General features: G+C 31.7%; 2 protein-coding genes and 1 long non-coding RNA gene across 6 annotated transcripts; 2 read left to right on the plus strand and 1 right to left on the minus strand.

Moving 5' to 3' along the window:
* The first annotated feature begins 81 nt into the window (after positions 1–81).
* Positions 82–3,828, plus strand: LOC9329268 (serine hydroxymethyltransferase 6). 4 transcript variants are annotated; one of them, XM_021012783.1, is made up of 6 exons: positions 82–1,411; positions 1,578–1,983; positions 2,386–2,487; positions 2,604–2,885; positions 3,358–3,405; positions 3,548–3,828. In XM_021012783.1, the coding sequence occupies exons 1-4, from the start codon at positions 356–358 to the stop codon at positions 2,825–2,827; spliced, it is 1,788 nt and encodes a 595-aa protein (XP_020868442.1). In that variant the 5' UTR covers positions 82–355; the 3' UTR covers positions 2,828–2,885; positions 3,358–3,405; positions 3,548–3,828. The 4 variants fall into 4 exon arrangements, with proteins under 4 accessions (XP_020868442.1, XP_020868443.1, XP_020868440.1 ...); XM_021012784.1 differs by having other exon boundaries at positions 3,556–3,828; XM_021012781.1 differs by having other exon boundaries at positions 2,604–3,405; positions 3,548–3,816.
* A 1,118-nt stretch (positions 3,829–4,946) lies between these two features.
* LOC9326548 lies at positions 4,947–6,802 on the minus strand. Its single transcript, XM_002893161.2, has 2 exons — positions 5,948–6,802; positions 4,947–5,859 (listed from the first exon to the last, which is right to left on the minus strand). The coding sequence occupies exons 1-2, from the start codon at positions 6,311–6,313 to the stop codon at positions 5,221–5,223; spliced, it is 1,005 nt and encodes a 334-aa protein (XP_002893207.1). The 5' UTR covers positions 6,314–6,802; the 3' UTR covers positions 4,947–5,220.
* Positions 6,803–13,691: 6,889 nt separating this feature from the next.
* Positions 13,692–16,126, plus strand: LOC9329269. Its single transcript, XR_002329506.1, has 5 exons — positions 13,692–13,900; positions 14,292–14,385; positions 14,783–15,028; positions 15,277–15,401; positions 15,490–16,126. It is a non-coding gene; the product is annotated as an uncharacterized LOC9329269 (long non-coding RNA).
* The last annotated feature ends 349 nt before the right edge of the window (positions 16,127–16,475 follow it).

The raw sequence follows: 16,475 nt of genomic DNA on the forward strand, positions 1-16,475 counted from the left end.
AACACTGTCAGTCACGTAGCCGTCTTCACCTATTCAGCCGGTAACCCTTCCAATTTCCATTTTCGTTTATTCCTTTTTTTTTTTTTTTCTCCTTTCCCCAATTCTCTTCTTCTCATCCATAGCTTCCGACGAGAGAAGAAGCAAAATTCGATTGCTCTGGGTTTTTGATCTTTTAGGGTTTCTGTGAAATTTGGATGGAAACCTCAACCCTATCTGAAGATAATCATAAAGGAAGAAGCTTTCGTTGTTTCCATTGTATCAGCTCCTTCAAAAACTCTTGTCTCTATTGCTTTCACAGCTAAAGAATTCTTCTCGTTTTCGATTTTGTGGAATTGGGTTCTTCTAGGTTTAGGTTATGGATCGTATTGCTCAATCAGATCTCTCTTTAGGATTCGGTAGCTCCCACGCTTTACCTCATCCTCCGAGAATCCCAATTGCTGATGATTCAATCACGCTTCAGATTGATTCTAGCTTCCGTCCTTCGTCTAATCCTATGCCTCCTGTTCCGCTTCAGTTGCTTGAGCAGAGATTCGATGTTACCGGATCGTGTAGCCGAGTTGTTGAGGAAGACGATGATGTTGTTGGTGATTATGATGAAGATGATGATGATGATCAAAGGCAATTTATTCTCTTGGGTCATTCTCTGAAGTTGAAACGATGTAGAGGTGGGAATTCATATCCAATGTCATCATCAAGTAAGAGATTTGTAGTTGATTCAGGGATTGAAGGTAGACGAGCCGCTGTTAGAGCTTGGGGTAATCAGTCGATTGAGGAAGCTGATCCTGAGATTCATGAGTTTATGGAAAAGGAAAAGCAGAGACAGTTTAGAGGTATTGAGCTTATAGCTTCTGAGAATTTCGTGTGTAGAGCGGTGATGGAAGCTTTAGGTAGTCCTTTGACTAATAAGTACTCTGAAGGAATGCCCGGAGCTAGATACTACATGGGGAATCAGTATATTGATCAGATTGAGATTCTTTGCCAAGAGCGTGCGCTTGCAGCTTTTGGACTTCATCATGAGAAATGGGGAGTTAATGTGCAGCCTTATTCGTGCACTTCCGCCAATTTCGCTGTTTTCGCTGGTCTTTTGATGCCCGGTGAACGAATTATGGGATTGGATTCTCCCTCAGGTGGTCATATGAGTCATGGGTATTACACACCAGGTGGGAAGAAAGTCTCTGGTGCGTCTATATTCTTTGAGAGTTTTCCGTATAAGGTTGATCCTCGTACAGGGTATATTGATTATGATAAGCTTGAGGAAAAGGCTCTTGACTATCGTCCCAAGATACTTATTTGTGGTGGGAGTTCATATCCGAGAGACTGGGAATTCCCTAGGTTTAGGCATATTGCAGACAAATGTGGAGCTGTTTTGATGTTTGACATGGCACAGATTAGCGGTCTTGTGGCTGCCAAGGTATGTTCATTCTCATTTTTCATATTGCGTTGTGGATTGTTTTTCTTTGGCATTAGTCACTAAACTGGAGGTTTATGCACATGATCTTTGTGTTGACACAGTGATATCTATTTAGCCTGCTTTTCTTGGCATTCTCTTGACGTTTTAGTTTCTGTCAATGTTGTAGGAAAGTCCAAATCCATTCGATTATTGCGATATTGTTACCTCGACAACACACAAGTCTCTCCGTGGACCTAGGGGCGGCATCATATTTTACAGGAGAGGCTTGAAGCCCAAGAAGCAAAGCATGAATCTTAATCACTGTGAGAGCAATATCCAGTATGATTTTGAAGAAAAAATCAACTTTTCTGTCTTTCCATCGTTGCAAGGCGGGCCTCACAATAACCATATAGCTGCTCTAGCCATTGCCCTCAAGCAGGCCGCTTCACCAGAGTACAAGCTTTACATGCGACAGGTAAAAAAAAATGCCAAGGCTTTAGCATCTGCTTTGATAAGCAGAAAGTGCAAGTTGATAACAGGTGGCACCGATAATCATTTGCTTCTCTGGGATCTGACACCTTTGAGCTTGACAGGTATGTGATTAGTTCCTCTTATGCTTAGCAGATATGGAATTTACTCCCACTATGTGATTTAATGCCTCATATAAGCTATTGGCAGCATTGCAACTGTGTCTGATTTTCCATGGTGTTACATCTGCTTACCATTTGTCATGTGTCTATAGGCAAAATTTTACGTCTGAGTTTCTTAATGTATCTCTTATTTCTCACCTCTCTAGGTTGTGAATAGCCTACATGACTAGCTTGATGGCCAATGATCATTCTGAAATTTCTTATCAAACTTGTTTGAGATCGTAATCTATACTTATATGTCTAGTTTCCCAAAGTCAAAGTCTCACTTTTTCGACGTCTGTACAATGCATATGTTTAGCTCTGTGTCCAAAGGCGAATTAAATCTTGCGCCTTGTGACTTTTCAGGCAAGGTGTATGAGAAAGTATGCGAGATGTGCCATATCACGGTCAACAAAGTCGCTATTTTCAGCGAAAACGGTGTTATTTCCCCTGGAGGAGTGAGAATAGGTAAGCAAATTAAATATTCAAGGAAATCTCAACACTTCGGAATTAGAATGAAACTCAGTGTGCTTTGAGTTCTTTTTTCTTGTTGCCTGATTCTTGACAATGGACTCATGTATCAGGCAGTCCGGCTATGACCTCAAGAGGTTGTTTAGAACCAGAATTTGAGACAATGGCTGAGTTTCTATATAGAGCTGCTCAGATAGCTAGTGCTGCACAAAGGGAACACGGGAAGTTGCAAAAGGAACCGCTCAAAAGCATCTATCACTGTAAAGAGATTGCAGATCTTCGGAACCAAGTCGAAGCTTTTGCTACTCAGTTTGCAATGCCTGCCTTTGACATGTGAGTCAGCCTGAAGAACGAGACCAGCTCAATCTCTCTCTCTCTCATTTTTTGTTGCCATGGTAATCTAAATTCATACACCCATTTCTCTATTTTACAATGTCAACATTCCCTAAATTGGCTAAACTTAGATCAATATTTGGGGGGAAAAACAAACTTTTGTGAGTTGCTATGGTCGTTTATTCTTCAATGCTTGTGTACATAGACATTGGGGCTGTGTTGGGTATTAGTGTATCCCTTTGTGTTCTTTTAAAATGGTAATAATAATGCAGTTGAAATTTTTTGATAGAAAAGGGAATAATATTCTTTCAAGATGTTTATATGTTGGGGAACACAAATAATTTCTGTAACCAGAGGAAAACTTGCTTCTGACCTCAATCATTACTATTTTCCTTCAAGAAAAATCATTATATTCTGAAGAAGAGAAAAACAAAAAAACTGAGACAAAAGGAATATACATAATTAGTTTATTTTGTTATGATTTTTGTATTTAAATCATTGTGTGTAAGTGGTAATGTTTATTTGGTATATCAGCTATAAGAAAGTTGGTGTCCTACTGAGGAGGCAAAGCATGGAATTCCGGTGAGAGTCTCTAAAAGCATATTTAGATTCTGCAATTTTTTTGGTTTTGATAATGACATCTCTCCTCATCTATATTATTTTATTATTATTTTTTTACTATCATTCATATCTTATTTACTTATTGAATTTATTTTTAACAAAGCCCTATAGGTTTTTTGATGAAATAAATATAGCTGGCCAAGGAGACAAATCAAAGAGATAGGAAAAGGCTTTCTTAATTGTTACTAATAATCTTGATGATGTTCTTAAAGCTTAGATGAAACTTTAAAATTCATTCATGTGAATTCTCTTGTGTTGTATGCACTTAGTGAAGTTTGAATTTTGGAATGATGATTGTTATTATGACAAGAGTGTAGTAGATAGTTGAACATTTTTTTCCCGCTATAGATGAATTTTTTTGGACGTTTAAAATATTTTGATAAACTAAATGTTACACTATGTTAGATATGATTGTTCTCTAGTTGCTTTAACTTTTTTTTTTTGCTATTGGAAATCAAGAATTAAGAGAGCTAATAGTAATGGGAAATGGCACTTTTGGTACTTGATTACACATATACCAAGTGATTCTTGAGGGTTGAGATTTACTGATAGATAGATACAGAGACAAAAATATATATATATAATATTTTGTGAAAATTGTTCTTTTTGGGTAGAAAAAGGAGAAAGCAAAGATGAGTGAATTGTGTGTAAAGCAAATATTAAAATAAGAATTAGAAACTTAAAGAAGTAAACTAGGAGTGCTTTAAAACAGTGGGTGGGGATGGATTTAGGGTGTGAAATTGGTAATAATCATAATTATTGACACAAAAGCCACCAAATTGTGTGCCCAAAGCATATATTTAGATGAGAGTGCCAAAAGACAAATCTGCTTTACAAAGGATCCATTTTCATCATTATTATTGATTAACACCACAAAATCACCAATTCAAATTAATATCTCTCATGACCTCCTCCTTTGTGAATCAAATCAAATCAATTTTCCAGTTTTGATCATTGGCCTGGCCACATTCATTTTACTTTTCTTCTCCAACTATCTCAAAGAGACAACAAGCACTCCATTTTGACCAATTGCTTTTTCTTTTTTTAAGTTGTTGTAGTCTAAATGATATAGTACTTTTAGATGAAGGTGGCTGATCAATTTTTTCAGTAAACTTTCACTTAATTATCGCGATTTCGATTTTGAAGTGTAAACCGACGACAAATCTAATATTTACGGATTTATTCATAGAAAAATCGTATAAACACAATGTTCACAAAAAATCTGTTATATATCGATTGATCTTTCTGAAATCGTCTAAACTAATTTGTGTCTTTAGCATTGGATCACTGTTCAAATGTCATCTTGTACAACTTTTTAAAAAAGCTCGTTGATTAATCCATCTAAATATGTCCGAATATCATCTTACACATTTTTGAATATCTCACCAACTAAATTATATAATCTAATGTTCATTTCTATAAACAAAACACATACATTTGAACTACCATGTTTCGAAATCTTCTAGAACAACAAACATCTTCCAACGGCTTGAACTACCAAAAACTGAAAAGCAGACATTTACTTTATATATGATTCAGAGAATCACTCCATTTCTAGAATTACATATATAAACTTCAAAATACTAAAATGGAGTAGAGTGACAAAATTCTCAAATTTCAAATTTTTTTTTTCATAACAACAAAGTAAAAAAGAGAGAAAAAAAAAAAGTTACAACAACTCCCTACCAACTGATTCATCTAAGCCTAAAAGCCTACCCAATTTTTTTTTTTTTTTTTTGTAAACAGAAAAACAAAATGTCAGCTTTTGATATTGATTCATCTATGGCTGCAGAAATCCAAAAGCTTTTTTCTTCCTTCAACAATTTCATCGAAGAAATCATCGATTTGCGCCACTATACTCTCTGTCCCATTCCTTAAATTACCAAAATACCCTTTCAGATTCTCCACTCTCTCTCTCAACTCCCTCTCTTCCTCCTCTTCCCTCTCTCCTCCTCCGCCGCCACCGCCGCAGAATCGCCGCTCCAGCTCTGCTTTAAGCTCCTCCAACGCCGCTTTGCTCCGGCGATACTCATGCATCAATATACCTTTCCTTATCCCCATCCTCCCAACCTCAGCCGCCACTCTCTGCTGTAACCTCCCCATCGCTCCGGCGAAACCTCCGACTTGACTCTGCGTTTGCGTTATCTGCGTCTGCGTTGCTGCGTCGCCGGGGAAACAGTAGACGAGACCGTTCATTAAAACCATAAGGAGAAGAGAACTCATGTTCCTAGTCGCGTAAAGCACGCCGCGAAAACCACTGAATCCGTTTTGCAACTTCGTCGACGATTCCATCGCCGTCGCCGACGTTTGTTCCGACCAAAATGGAAACCTTTGAACTCGATTCTCCATTAATGCTCTGTTTTCTTCCTCTATCCCAATCGCTTCTCTTCTACATCCTGATATTGCCCTTATCACCTAAACACCATTACAACAACAAGCAAAGCTTGATTCAACAAAAAGTTTCAACCTTTTGGAAAAAGATTCGATTTTTACGATCACCCACCTGACGAGAAAGCTGAGGAGAGAGACGACGGTGGTGGTGATGACCATCGAGTGTCGACGCGATTGAAATTCCGGCGGAGGAGAAGTTTTCGACGGAAGAGACAGCGGATTTGATGACGAGACAAGCTTCCCAAAGTTTAGAGCTTTCGTCCATATACTCATCGAGCCATTTGTCACCGACGGGAAGTTGAAGTTTTTGAACTAAGAGAGTGAGATGAGAGTGAGAGGTACGAAGAAGACAGAGAGCTCTCTGTAAAAAGTGTACGGACATGAAATTGTTTGAAAGATAAACTCTTTCGAGATCTTCCATTGATCTGTTTAGAAATGAGTAGAATCCGTTCACTGAGTTTGCAGAGGACGGATCCATTTTTTGAGTTCAAAAAGAAAAGCTTTCAAAGATCTGATTTTTTTTTTTTTTTTGGTTGGTCGATGATCAATGAAAAGAATCAAAGATTATTAAGAGAGAGAGAAGTGAGGAAATTGGGGGAGAGGGAAAAAGGAAAGAAGAGAATAAAAAGGTTATATAGAGATTCCAAGGTGTGTGTATGTATGTATAGTATACTAGTTCGTATGTATTTATGTATCTTTTTGTTTTTGTGAAAAAATATGTATTTGTGTATTGAGTGTAAAATGTGTATGTGTATAGATGAAAGAAGAGTGAAAAGAAGAAGAAGGAAGTTGAGGTTTTTGATTCTAATGGTGAAAGGGATTGTTGGGTACAATGATGGATGTTTCCTACTGAGGAGGAAAGATGATTGGCAGTTTTGTCTGATTTTTTTAAAATTGTTTTCTCCATTTTTTTTTGTTTTTAATGGGTTCTAGTACTAGAAGAAAATAAATTGAAAATTTAGATTATGGAGAGATATATTTTTGATGAAAATAATATATATTGGACAAGAATTTGTTTCATGATATCTATCTTAATTTTGTCGGTCTTACACTTGAAGATATGAAAATTGAAAATTGTAATGAGTTTGTTTCTTTTTGTAGAAGATACTCCATGAGCTTTCTTTTTTTGGTCTTGGGAGGAATTGATTCTTTGTATGAATAAAGTCTCTAGTTGTTCAATATAAACACAAAAATTTAAAAGAAAACAAAAATCTAACAATCATGAGCCCAAATACCTTAGTATTTATTTTAGAAATTTTAATTAGGGTATATACCATCTTCGCCATTTAGTATATCCGGATTCATTACCAAACTCTTGATGTTAAACTTTATATCAAAACGTATGACATTCAATGTGTTGTGTGTAACGTTTTTTAAAATATTTTTTTTTATATTGGGGTGTGATGTAGGTTAATTAGCTTATAAAGTTTGATTTCTTGCTAAGTCTATGCATTGAAAAAAAGATAGGGGAGCCAAATAGAAGATCTTTAGGTCTTTTGGGGGGTAAAATCCTTTAGATCTTTTCAAAAGGTAATTTACTTTGACATTTATACATGGTAAAGATTAAATATTGAGATATTCCAACGATCAACCTTAAATGTCCTAATAAATTATTAACGTACATTTGGTCCCTTTTCTTTGCTAAAATGTAAAATAAAAAACAAGGAGCTATTGAATGTTAGGGCTTTTGAGTGGAGGTTTAATTAATATTTCTATTCATTTTATATTTTGAGTTTTAGTGTTCACTTTTTTAGGTGCTTCTTCCCTCTTTTCCTCCCTCGAGCTACTGATTTCGTGGGTTTTTCGCCAAGAAAATAAAAATAAGAAAATGATTAATACTTAATAGTATCATTTCTATTTACCCGATTCATATTTCGTTTATGCCACCTTTTTCTACAATTTGCAACATTTGCCAAAAAAGAATAAATGGGAATGATGAGATTCTTTGTATGTATCCTTTTAGGTCGATGCACATACTCAAAATTCTTTTTAGGACATAGGTCTCTGTGATGTTTGCAAGTCATCATCAGTCTATAAACTTATATCAACCATTTTTACTTTTTTTTCCCCCTTAACAAAAAAGAACTCTTCAATGTAAAAGTAAAACTCTATTGCAGCAGCACAACGATTAGTATATAAAAATAGTCAACAACTTAATTTTGTATTGTAGAAATTATACAAATAGATGCCGCACTAGTGACTTAGTTGATCGAGATTGATTTATATCGTACGACGATAGATTCGTTGAGAACAATTAATAATGTAATCCTAATTTATTTATTTTTAAATTGTAGACTTCAAAGTGGTATTTCGGACCCATTTAACGGCGGATATCTCAAAAGGAATGTTATGTACTCTATTTAAACAATAAATGAGTTGATATGTAAGTTGTAGATATAATAAATGCAATAGAGAGAAAAAATAAACTAAAATGCAAAAGTGAAATAGTATATATCTTCTAAGCTAAGAGTATACTTTGCTTTATTTCTGTTACCAATATTGAATGTCCTTTAGTAGTATTTTAAAAAAATTATTATTTGGTCGGATTTTATTTTATTAATATAAAAAACTAATATTCTTTCTGTTTCAAAATATAGTATGCTTTAGCTAAATGCACACACTTTAAGAAACTTATTTTTATTTAAAAAACTATGATTTAGTATTTAATTTAATAAAATTTAAACAATGGTACAAAAAACTGCTGAATACTACTCCCTCCGTTTCGTTTTACTTGTCGTTTTAGAGTTAAATTTTATTTCAAAATAGTTGTCGTTTTAGGTTTTCGATGCAAATGTTTGGTGAAAATTCCAGTTTTATCTCTACTGTTTTAATGTTTCGGCCAATGAATTTTTTTATAAAATATATTAATAAAGGGTAAAACAGAAAATTTAATGCTTTTCTTAATTTGTGTGAGAAAACCTTAAACGACAACTAAAACGAAACGGAGGGAGTAATGGTCATAAAATATCAAATGAATTACAAAGTTGCATAGAAAATTGTAAACATTCTATATTTTGAAACAAAAAAATTCCTAAAACATCTTATATTTTGAAACAAAAAGAATATCATATAGTAGGTTTTCTCAAGTGAGATTTATTTTCTTTTTCTTGTAAATATTGTTAAATCCCACAACCATTTCCCAACACAAACTTGTGAAATTGTACATATTGACGTTGAAATGCATGTAGTCGTTCGCCACAAAGACTAGTATATTACACAACCGGGTTCGATAGAACATGGAAATAAAAGTCCTCATCGAGATGTCTACACCAAATGAGCCTAATCCGAATATAACATCAAAATTTTTTGGCAACCACAATAAAACACCATTACGTGTAGTCGTGTAGGTTAATATATGTATAAAAAGATAATGATATGATGAAGAATGTGTATTAGTTTATATAATAAGAAGGATGGTGCGAGAGAAATGAGTAGTGGCAGTGGAAGAAGGGGACCATGAAATCTATGGGAAGCGTCGACAACTCAAAAACCTCGGTTTCGTAAAGAGACTTTCCCTCCATTATTTTTCCTTTAAAAAAATATATTAATCATTTTTTAAAATAAGTATTAGTCTCCACCATTTTCTTAGTTCTCTACCATTTTTCAACTTAGAGAAGGACCAAGAATAAAAATTGATAGCCTAGCTAAAATTATTAAATAAACTTTTGAATATGTTGTTTGTTTTGGTTCCAAATTTTTTTTTTTTAACCAAGCTCTCATAAATATGTTTAACTTTCTTTCACCAAGCTCTCTCACAAATGTTTAAATCTATATATATAATGGGAGAGTTTTCTCTCCATCTAGGGTGTCCACATCAGCATCCATGTCATCATAATTTTTTTTTTTTGTGGGCTCCACCTATTTCATTTATTAAAACAAAAACAATTAAACTAAAACTAATTCACACATTAAATAAAAATAATAATTGACAAAAATTAATGAAATATTATGAAAAAACGAAAAAAATTGTATATTAGATCATATACAATATGAAATTTTTGAATAGAGATTGAATAAATATTAGATCATTATATTTTAACATATAATGAGTAAATATTTTTAAATAGTTAGAGATACGAAAAAAGAAACTTATCATATATTTTAATGGTACAAAATTTATTTTTTAAGAGTTACAATTATTTAGTAGAGTAAAGAAAATAAGAGTTAAAAAACCAAATTTAAAGGTTTTTACTTAAAATAGAAAGCAATTCATTTCTGGAAAATAGACATTTAAAATTTGAGTACCGATTAAAAAATAAAAATAATTTAGAACATATTATTATTTATAATTATAATATAATATATATTAGTATATTTTCTATATTATTAATTTTTTCTAAATTAAAAAGTGAATACCTAAAAAAGAAAAACTAAATATTAATTAGTGTTTAGAAAATTAACATAGATTGAAAAAAATTAAGGTGATTTGCAATAATAAAAAAAACTATCCTGAACTTCAAAAATAAAAATAAAATAATCTTATCGAGTATTAAAACTGTTTAATAATAATATTTGAGAATGCTATTTGGAAATTAGAATAGTAATGGTAGATAGAAGAGTTTTTCATTAGAAATAAGGGAAATTGTTAAAAATACCCCTTTTGGTGTGCCTCTTTTCAAAAATGCCCCTTTTAGATGTCCATTTTAAAAAATGCCCCTTTTTAAATCTGAAATTTTTATAAAGTTTTATTAGGTTTATAAGGTACTTATGGATTGTAACTACTACTTGAAGACTCGATCCAAGTATTTATAAAATTTTATAAGGTGTTTTTAAAGGTTTTACAAGTTATTTTAAAGAATTTTTAAGGTTTTTCAAAGGTTTTACAAGATATTTTAAAGGTTTTTAAAAGTATTTAAAATGCATTTATAAGGTATTTATAAAGTATTTATAAGATTTTAGATACATAGAAATGTAGTTTGTGTATGTTTTAATAATATTACATACATATTTGGGTAAATCTTATATTTTTAAGAGCATTTTTTATAAGGTTTTTTAAAAGGGGTATTTTTGAAAAGTGGCATTGAAAAAGTGGCATTTTTGCAAAAGCCCCAAGAAATAAAAAGGATTTTTTTTTTTAAAATAAATGTATTTTAAAATTAGAATAATTTTTATGAGTTCGTAAGTGTCACATTAAGAATACTTTCTAGAATCATAATATACGTTAAATTATATATGTAGAAAGAGATTTTTGTATTTTTCAAATGGTCAAGATAAAGTGCAAAATTTCACGTTGAAATCCTATGTTTACGAATAGGAATGAGTCTATGAAATCTATTTTCTATAAAGCAATTTAGATGCACCAAAACATGGTAAAAAAAAGCTTTATGATAAACATCTCCTCAGATTTCTGTTCACTTTAATAAAAAGATCATGAAACTTATAAAAAAAAAATTGAGTATCGAATGATATGAAGGAGAAAATATAAATGATCTAAGGAGAAAAGAGAGTAGATGTTGGGAGACGACGAGTGAATCATAGAAGATAACGAAAAATATTGTAGTGAAAAATGTGAGAAACGTTTTACTATGTTGGAGAAACTTTATATCTTACTCATATTTAAACATGAAACTTTTGAATTGAGATTAGAGAAATATAAAATTAGATAATTATATCTTAACATATAATGCGTAATTATTTTTAAATAGTTAGAGATAAGAAAACGGAAACTTATCATATATTTTAATGGAACAACAATCACTTTTAAGAATTACAATTATTTAGTAGAATAAAGAAAGTAAGAATTAATAAATACCAAATCTATATATATAATGAGAGAGTTCTCTCTCCATCTAAGGTGTCCACATCAACATCCATGTCATCACATTTTATTATTTTGGTAGGATCCATATATCTTATTTATTAAGAAAAACATATTAAAATAAATTAATTCACATACTTTATATTATTACCCTCCATTTAAAAAAAATTAAAAAAAAAATAAATATGAAAAAACGGAAAAACAAATATAAAACAGATAATGAATAATTATATCTTACTCATATTTAAACATGAAACTTTTGAATTGAGATTGGAGAAATATAAAATAAGATAATTATATCTTAACATATAATGCGTAATTATTTTAAAATAGTTAGTGATAAGAAAACGGAAACTTATCATATATTTTAATGGAACAACAATCACTTTTAAGAATTACAATTATTTAGTACAATAAAGAAAATAAGAGTTAATAAATACCAAATTTAAAGGTTCTTACTTAATAAAAAAAGTAATTTATTTCTAAAAAAAAAAATTAAAATTTGAGAATATATTTGTTAAGGTTAAAGTATCAATTCCTTATACCGGTTAAAAAATAAGAAGGATTGAGTACATATTATTGTTTATAATTATAATATAATATAAATAGTTAAATTAAGAAATTTGTCTATATTATTAATGTTTTCTTAATTAAAACATGGAGGGTTTTATATAAAAAATAAATACCTAAGAAGAAAAACTAAATAGTAATCAGTGTTTAGGAAATTAACATAGAATGAAAAAAAATTAAGGTGATTTGAAATAAAACAAAGACCTATGTTTTAGGAATGGTATATTGAAGAGTTTAATAAAACTGTGTAATAATAATCTAATCGAATAATAAAATTGTGTAATAATAATATTTGAGAATGCTATTTGGAAATTAGAATATTAATGGTATATTGAAGAGTTTTTTAATTAGAAAGAAGAATGATTTTGTTTTTTTTTTTTAAATAAACGTATTTTAAAATTAGAATAACCGGATTGAGGACGAACGGCGAGGTAGACAATGATTGTGGTTGATTTACTCTTACTTTGTTTTGTTATTTCAGTTTCCCTGTTTTTGTTTTACTCTGTTTCTAGCAAACTCTTTATTTGTTTCAATATTAAGACGACAAAAAAAAAAAAAAATAGAATAACTTATGATTTCGTAATTTACATATTTTAGAAAAAATCAACACTAAGAATACTATCTAGAATCATAATATACGTCAAATTATGTATGTGAAAAGAGAATTTTATATCTTTCAAACAGTCAAGATAAATGAAAAACTTGACGTTAAAATCCGATGTTTGTGAATAGCAATGAGTTTATATATGAGATTTGTTGTATACAAAAGAATTTTACATCCACCAAAACATGGTCAATAAAACCTTATGACAAAACATTTCATAAAATTTTCTGATGTTCACTTTAATAAAAAGATTATGCAACTTATAAAAAAAGAATTGAGTATTCAAAGATAGGAAGGAGAAATGATATACGATATATCTTGAGAACTAATTCACAATCGAGTATATTATATATGAGTCAATATAAGGCGAAAAGAGAGTAAATATCGGGAAACAACGACTGAATCCTAAAAGATAACGAAAGAAATTGTAATGAAACGTGTGAATTTTTTTTTACTATATTGGAAAGATAATGCACATGAATAAAGTAAAAAATATTAAATTCAAATGATTAGATTTATACTCAAAGATTCGCATTGATAAAAAAAATAAATAAAAATCCCGCGCAACGCGCGGGTACATAATCTAGTCTATATATATAATGAGGCAATCCTCTCTCCATCTAGCCTATACACATCAGCAGCCATGTCATACTTTATGTGGAGCCCACATTAAATGAAGAATATTGAAATAATAATTGTTTTAATAATTAAAAGTGTGAAAAAAAAAAAAAAATCTTCTTCTTCAATTGGATTTATTTAAAAAACACGTTTAAAAAGAGGTCCAATCTTTCAACAACACACGATCACTAATTTATCGAATATGTTATATTTGACATATGAAGCTTCTTTGACCAATAAAAGAAAAAAAAAAACTTCTTGAAGAGAAACGTTTTTCAATGTTGTATTTGGTTGGAAGGCCAAGTCTGGCCCAAACCCACAATCTTTAGCTCTAATATGAACTTTTGGACTTGACATTTAGGCCTATCACATAACATGTAGACCTATAACGTCTAGATGTTCTGTTGTCTCCTCTGCAATTCATCGGAAACGTCATCTCCTCTGCAGTTCATCGGAACCGTCGTTGCTTCATTCATGGCTGGAGACATTTGCTCATCTGGAATCCCATGAATAAGGTACTTAAATGCATCACTTCATTCATCCATCAATTGACAATTTTTTTGCTCTCGCTTCCATTGCTTCGTATCCCCAAATCGAAAACGAGAATTTTAAAGTAAATCAAAGGAGTATCATTCACTGACTTTTCGAATGTATACGTTACAGATGTTCTTATAACCACCAAATGTATAAATTAATAGATGGTATTTATTATCGTTCTCTCTTCACTTCAGCATCTCACTATAAAACTCATTGACATTGTAACCTAACAATTCCCAAAACTAATCATACCTTTCAAACTCTTCAAACCTTTCAAATTCAATATGGCTGAGGTTGATGTTGTTGCAATTCCTGCTCAAACTGATTACTCAACTTTTGATGATTTACGTCTTGGCCGATCTTCTCAAGACGTTGTTGGCCGGCTCTTACGATTTTGGGATGCCCGTAATATTAAAAAAACGGTGAATTCATGGGCATAGTCGTCCTCTTGCTCGACGAGAAGGTAACATATAAATATATCCTTCTAAATTTCAATTTTAGTAGTTATTTTGGTCTAAAAAATGGTTACTTAATTTGTCGTGCCTTTTATTTTTCTTATATGTAATTGTTTAGTGTTAGTGTTGTTCCATAACTTAATCCATTTTACAACTATCACATGTCTGGGATTGATTTTGCAAAAACTTAGTTTTAGTTGTTTGGTTTCTTTAGCCGTTTGAATAGTCTCATCTCTACTTATGAGTGGTGATCTTAAAGTGAAATGATAGTCAAATGCATGATTTATATATTCTCGATGAGAAGGTTGCGTTTAAGAATATCCTTTCAATTTTAATATATATATATATATATAAACATTTACACATTTTTTTTGCAGTGTTCACTAATCCACTGTTTTATCCCAGCTGTTCGTGCCAGCCAATTCCGCAATGTTTTACAAGAAGGGCGAATCTTTTGTGTTGGAGGGTTTGAAGTGGGAAGGTGCACAAACCTCTACAAAATTACTGACAACCCATTTGTCATCCGTTTCCTACCTTCAACAACAATTGTTGAAGTGAATCACGTTGGAGCTACAATAGAAAGAGAAAAATTTATGCTTCGCAAAGGAGATCATCTCCAAGCTCTTGCAAACATTAATCTTGAACTACCAGGTATAATATGAACAAATACTCATGAGTAATAATTATGGAACCTCATTATATTACAATATATTTTTATTTGATAAATGTGGTGGGTCAAATAAGATTTGTCCAAAGATCAAACCTGGTTGACCCAACATCCACACAATGTCTGGTTGTCCGATTCATGTTGGATTCGTATGCATTCTAAACCTCTTAACATATTAAAAAGCTGGAAACAATTATTACATGACTAATATTTTACATTTTTCCACTAACAGGTCTACCATTGTGTACCTATCATTATGGGATGACGCAGCTGCAACCTTTCAAGCTTATCTCACTTCTGGAGACACGATAAATTCTGTCATGTTGGTAACTACAATAAATCCAAAGCTGTTTGGAGGTAAGAATGAAGTCCTACGTTATATATATTAGTGGAAAATCATAAACAAAGCTGATTTTTTTTCCTGGTTTAACTAAATCTTTGTTAGGTAATTTGTATTTGAACTCCACTCCAGCAACCCGGTTTTATTTCGACCTTTCCATTGAGGCAATCAACCAATTTACAAAAAGGTCATGCTTATTACAACTAATAATTTCAAAGTACCATTGAGGTTATCAAAATCTAACCGAGTTGTTTCTTATGGAGGATGGGAATAGAAGCTACCAAGCATTTGCAAAAGCAGACACATCCGAAGGAATAAAAAAAAGAAATGCTTTGCATTGCTGAACTTTACAAGTTCATATCAAACTCTAATGAACATGTTATTTTTACTATGAACTACACATATTTAAATATGTAATGTGACTCTGAAATTCATTTTAAAATCATGGAACAGACACAGGAAGCTGATTTCATTTGCACCGCCAAAGTTCCTGATGTCCTACAAAAAAGTGGTTGGTCATATGTTTCATGTGCTATGTGCAGCCGCAAATTAGACAAATATGGAACAACCTTACGATGCCCAAAATGCATTTCTGAGACTGTCACTGGCGTTGTGAGGTATTAAAATATTTCACTGGCGAATTTCTTCTTGATGCAAGGAGTTTAAAAGCTGTTGCTATTGAACACCCAAAGGGTGCTAAGAAAGAAATTGATTCCATTTATTACATAGACTATGAAAACTACTACAAGACTATGAAACTAAGTTCAAAAAAAAAAAAAAAAAAAACATGTATGAATATATTAACTTCGATCAAAATAGAAAGTAGCGATTGAAAGCTGCAGAGTCCCATCGAAACTCTGGAGTCTGAAGCTGCCCTATTGTGGTGCTGGTGATGGTCCCATTTATGCAAGGAGTTTAAAAGTTGTTTGGTATTGAACACCCAAAAGAAGCAAATGAAGACGGAGCTGAGTTGTTTCAAAGATTATTACTTTCTTATACCCAAATTTTGGCAGATAATTCAATGTAACATGAAACTAACAAACCCAGAAATGTGCCAAACGAAATAACTTGTATTTATGTCATTTAATTAA

This window comes from Arabidopsis lyrata (assembly GCF_000004255.2).
Source record: "Arabidopsis lyrata subsp. lyrata unplaced genomic scaffold ARALYscaffold_1, whole genome shotgun sequence".
Lineage (NCBI taxonomy): Eukaryota > Viridiplantae > Streptophyta > Magnoliopsida > Brassicales > Brassicaceae > Arabidopsis > Arabidopsis lyrata.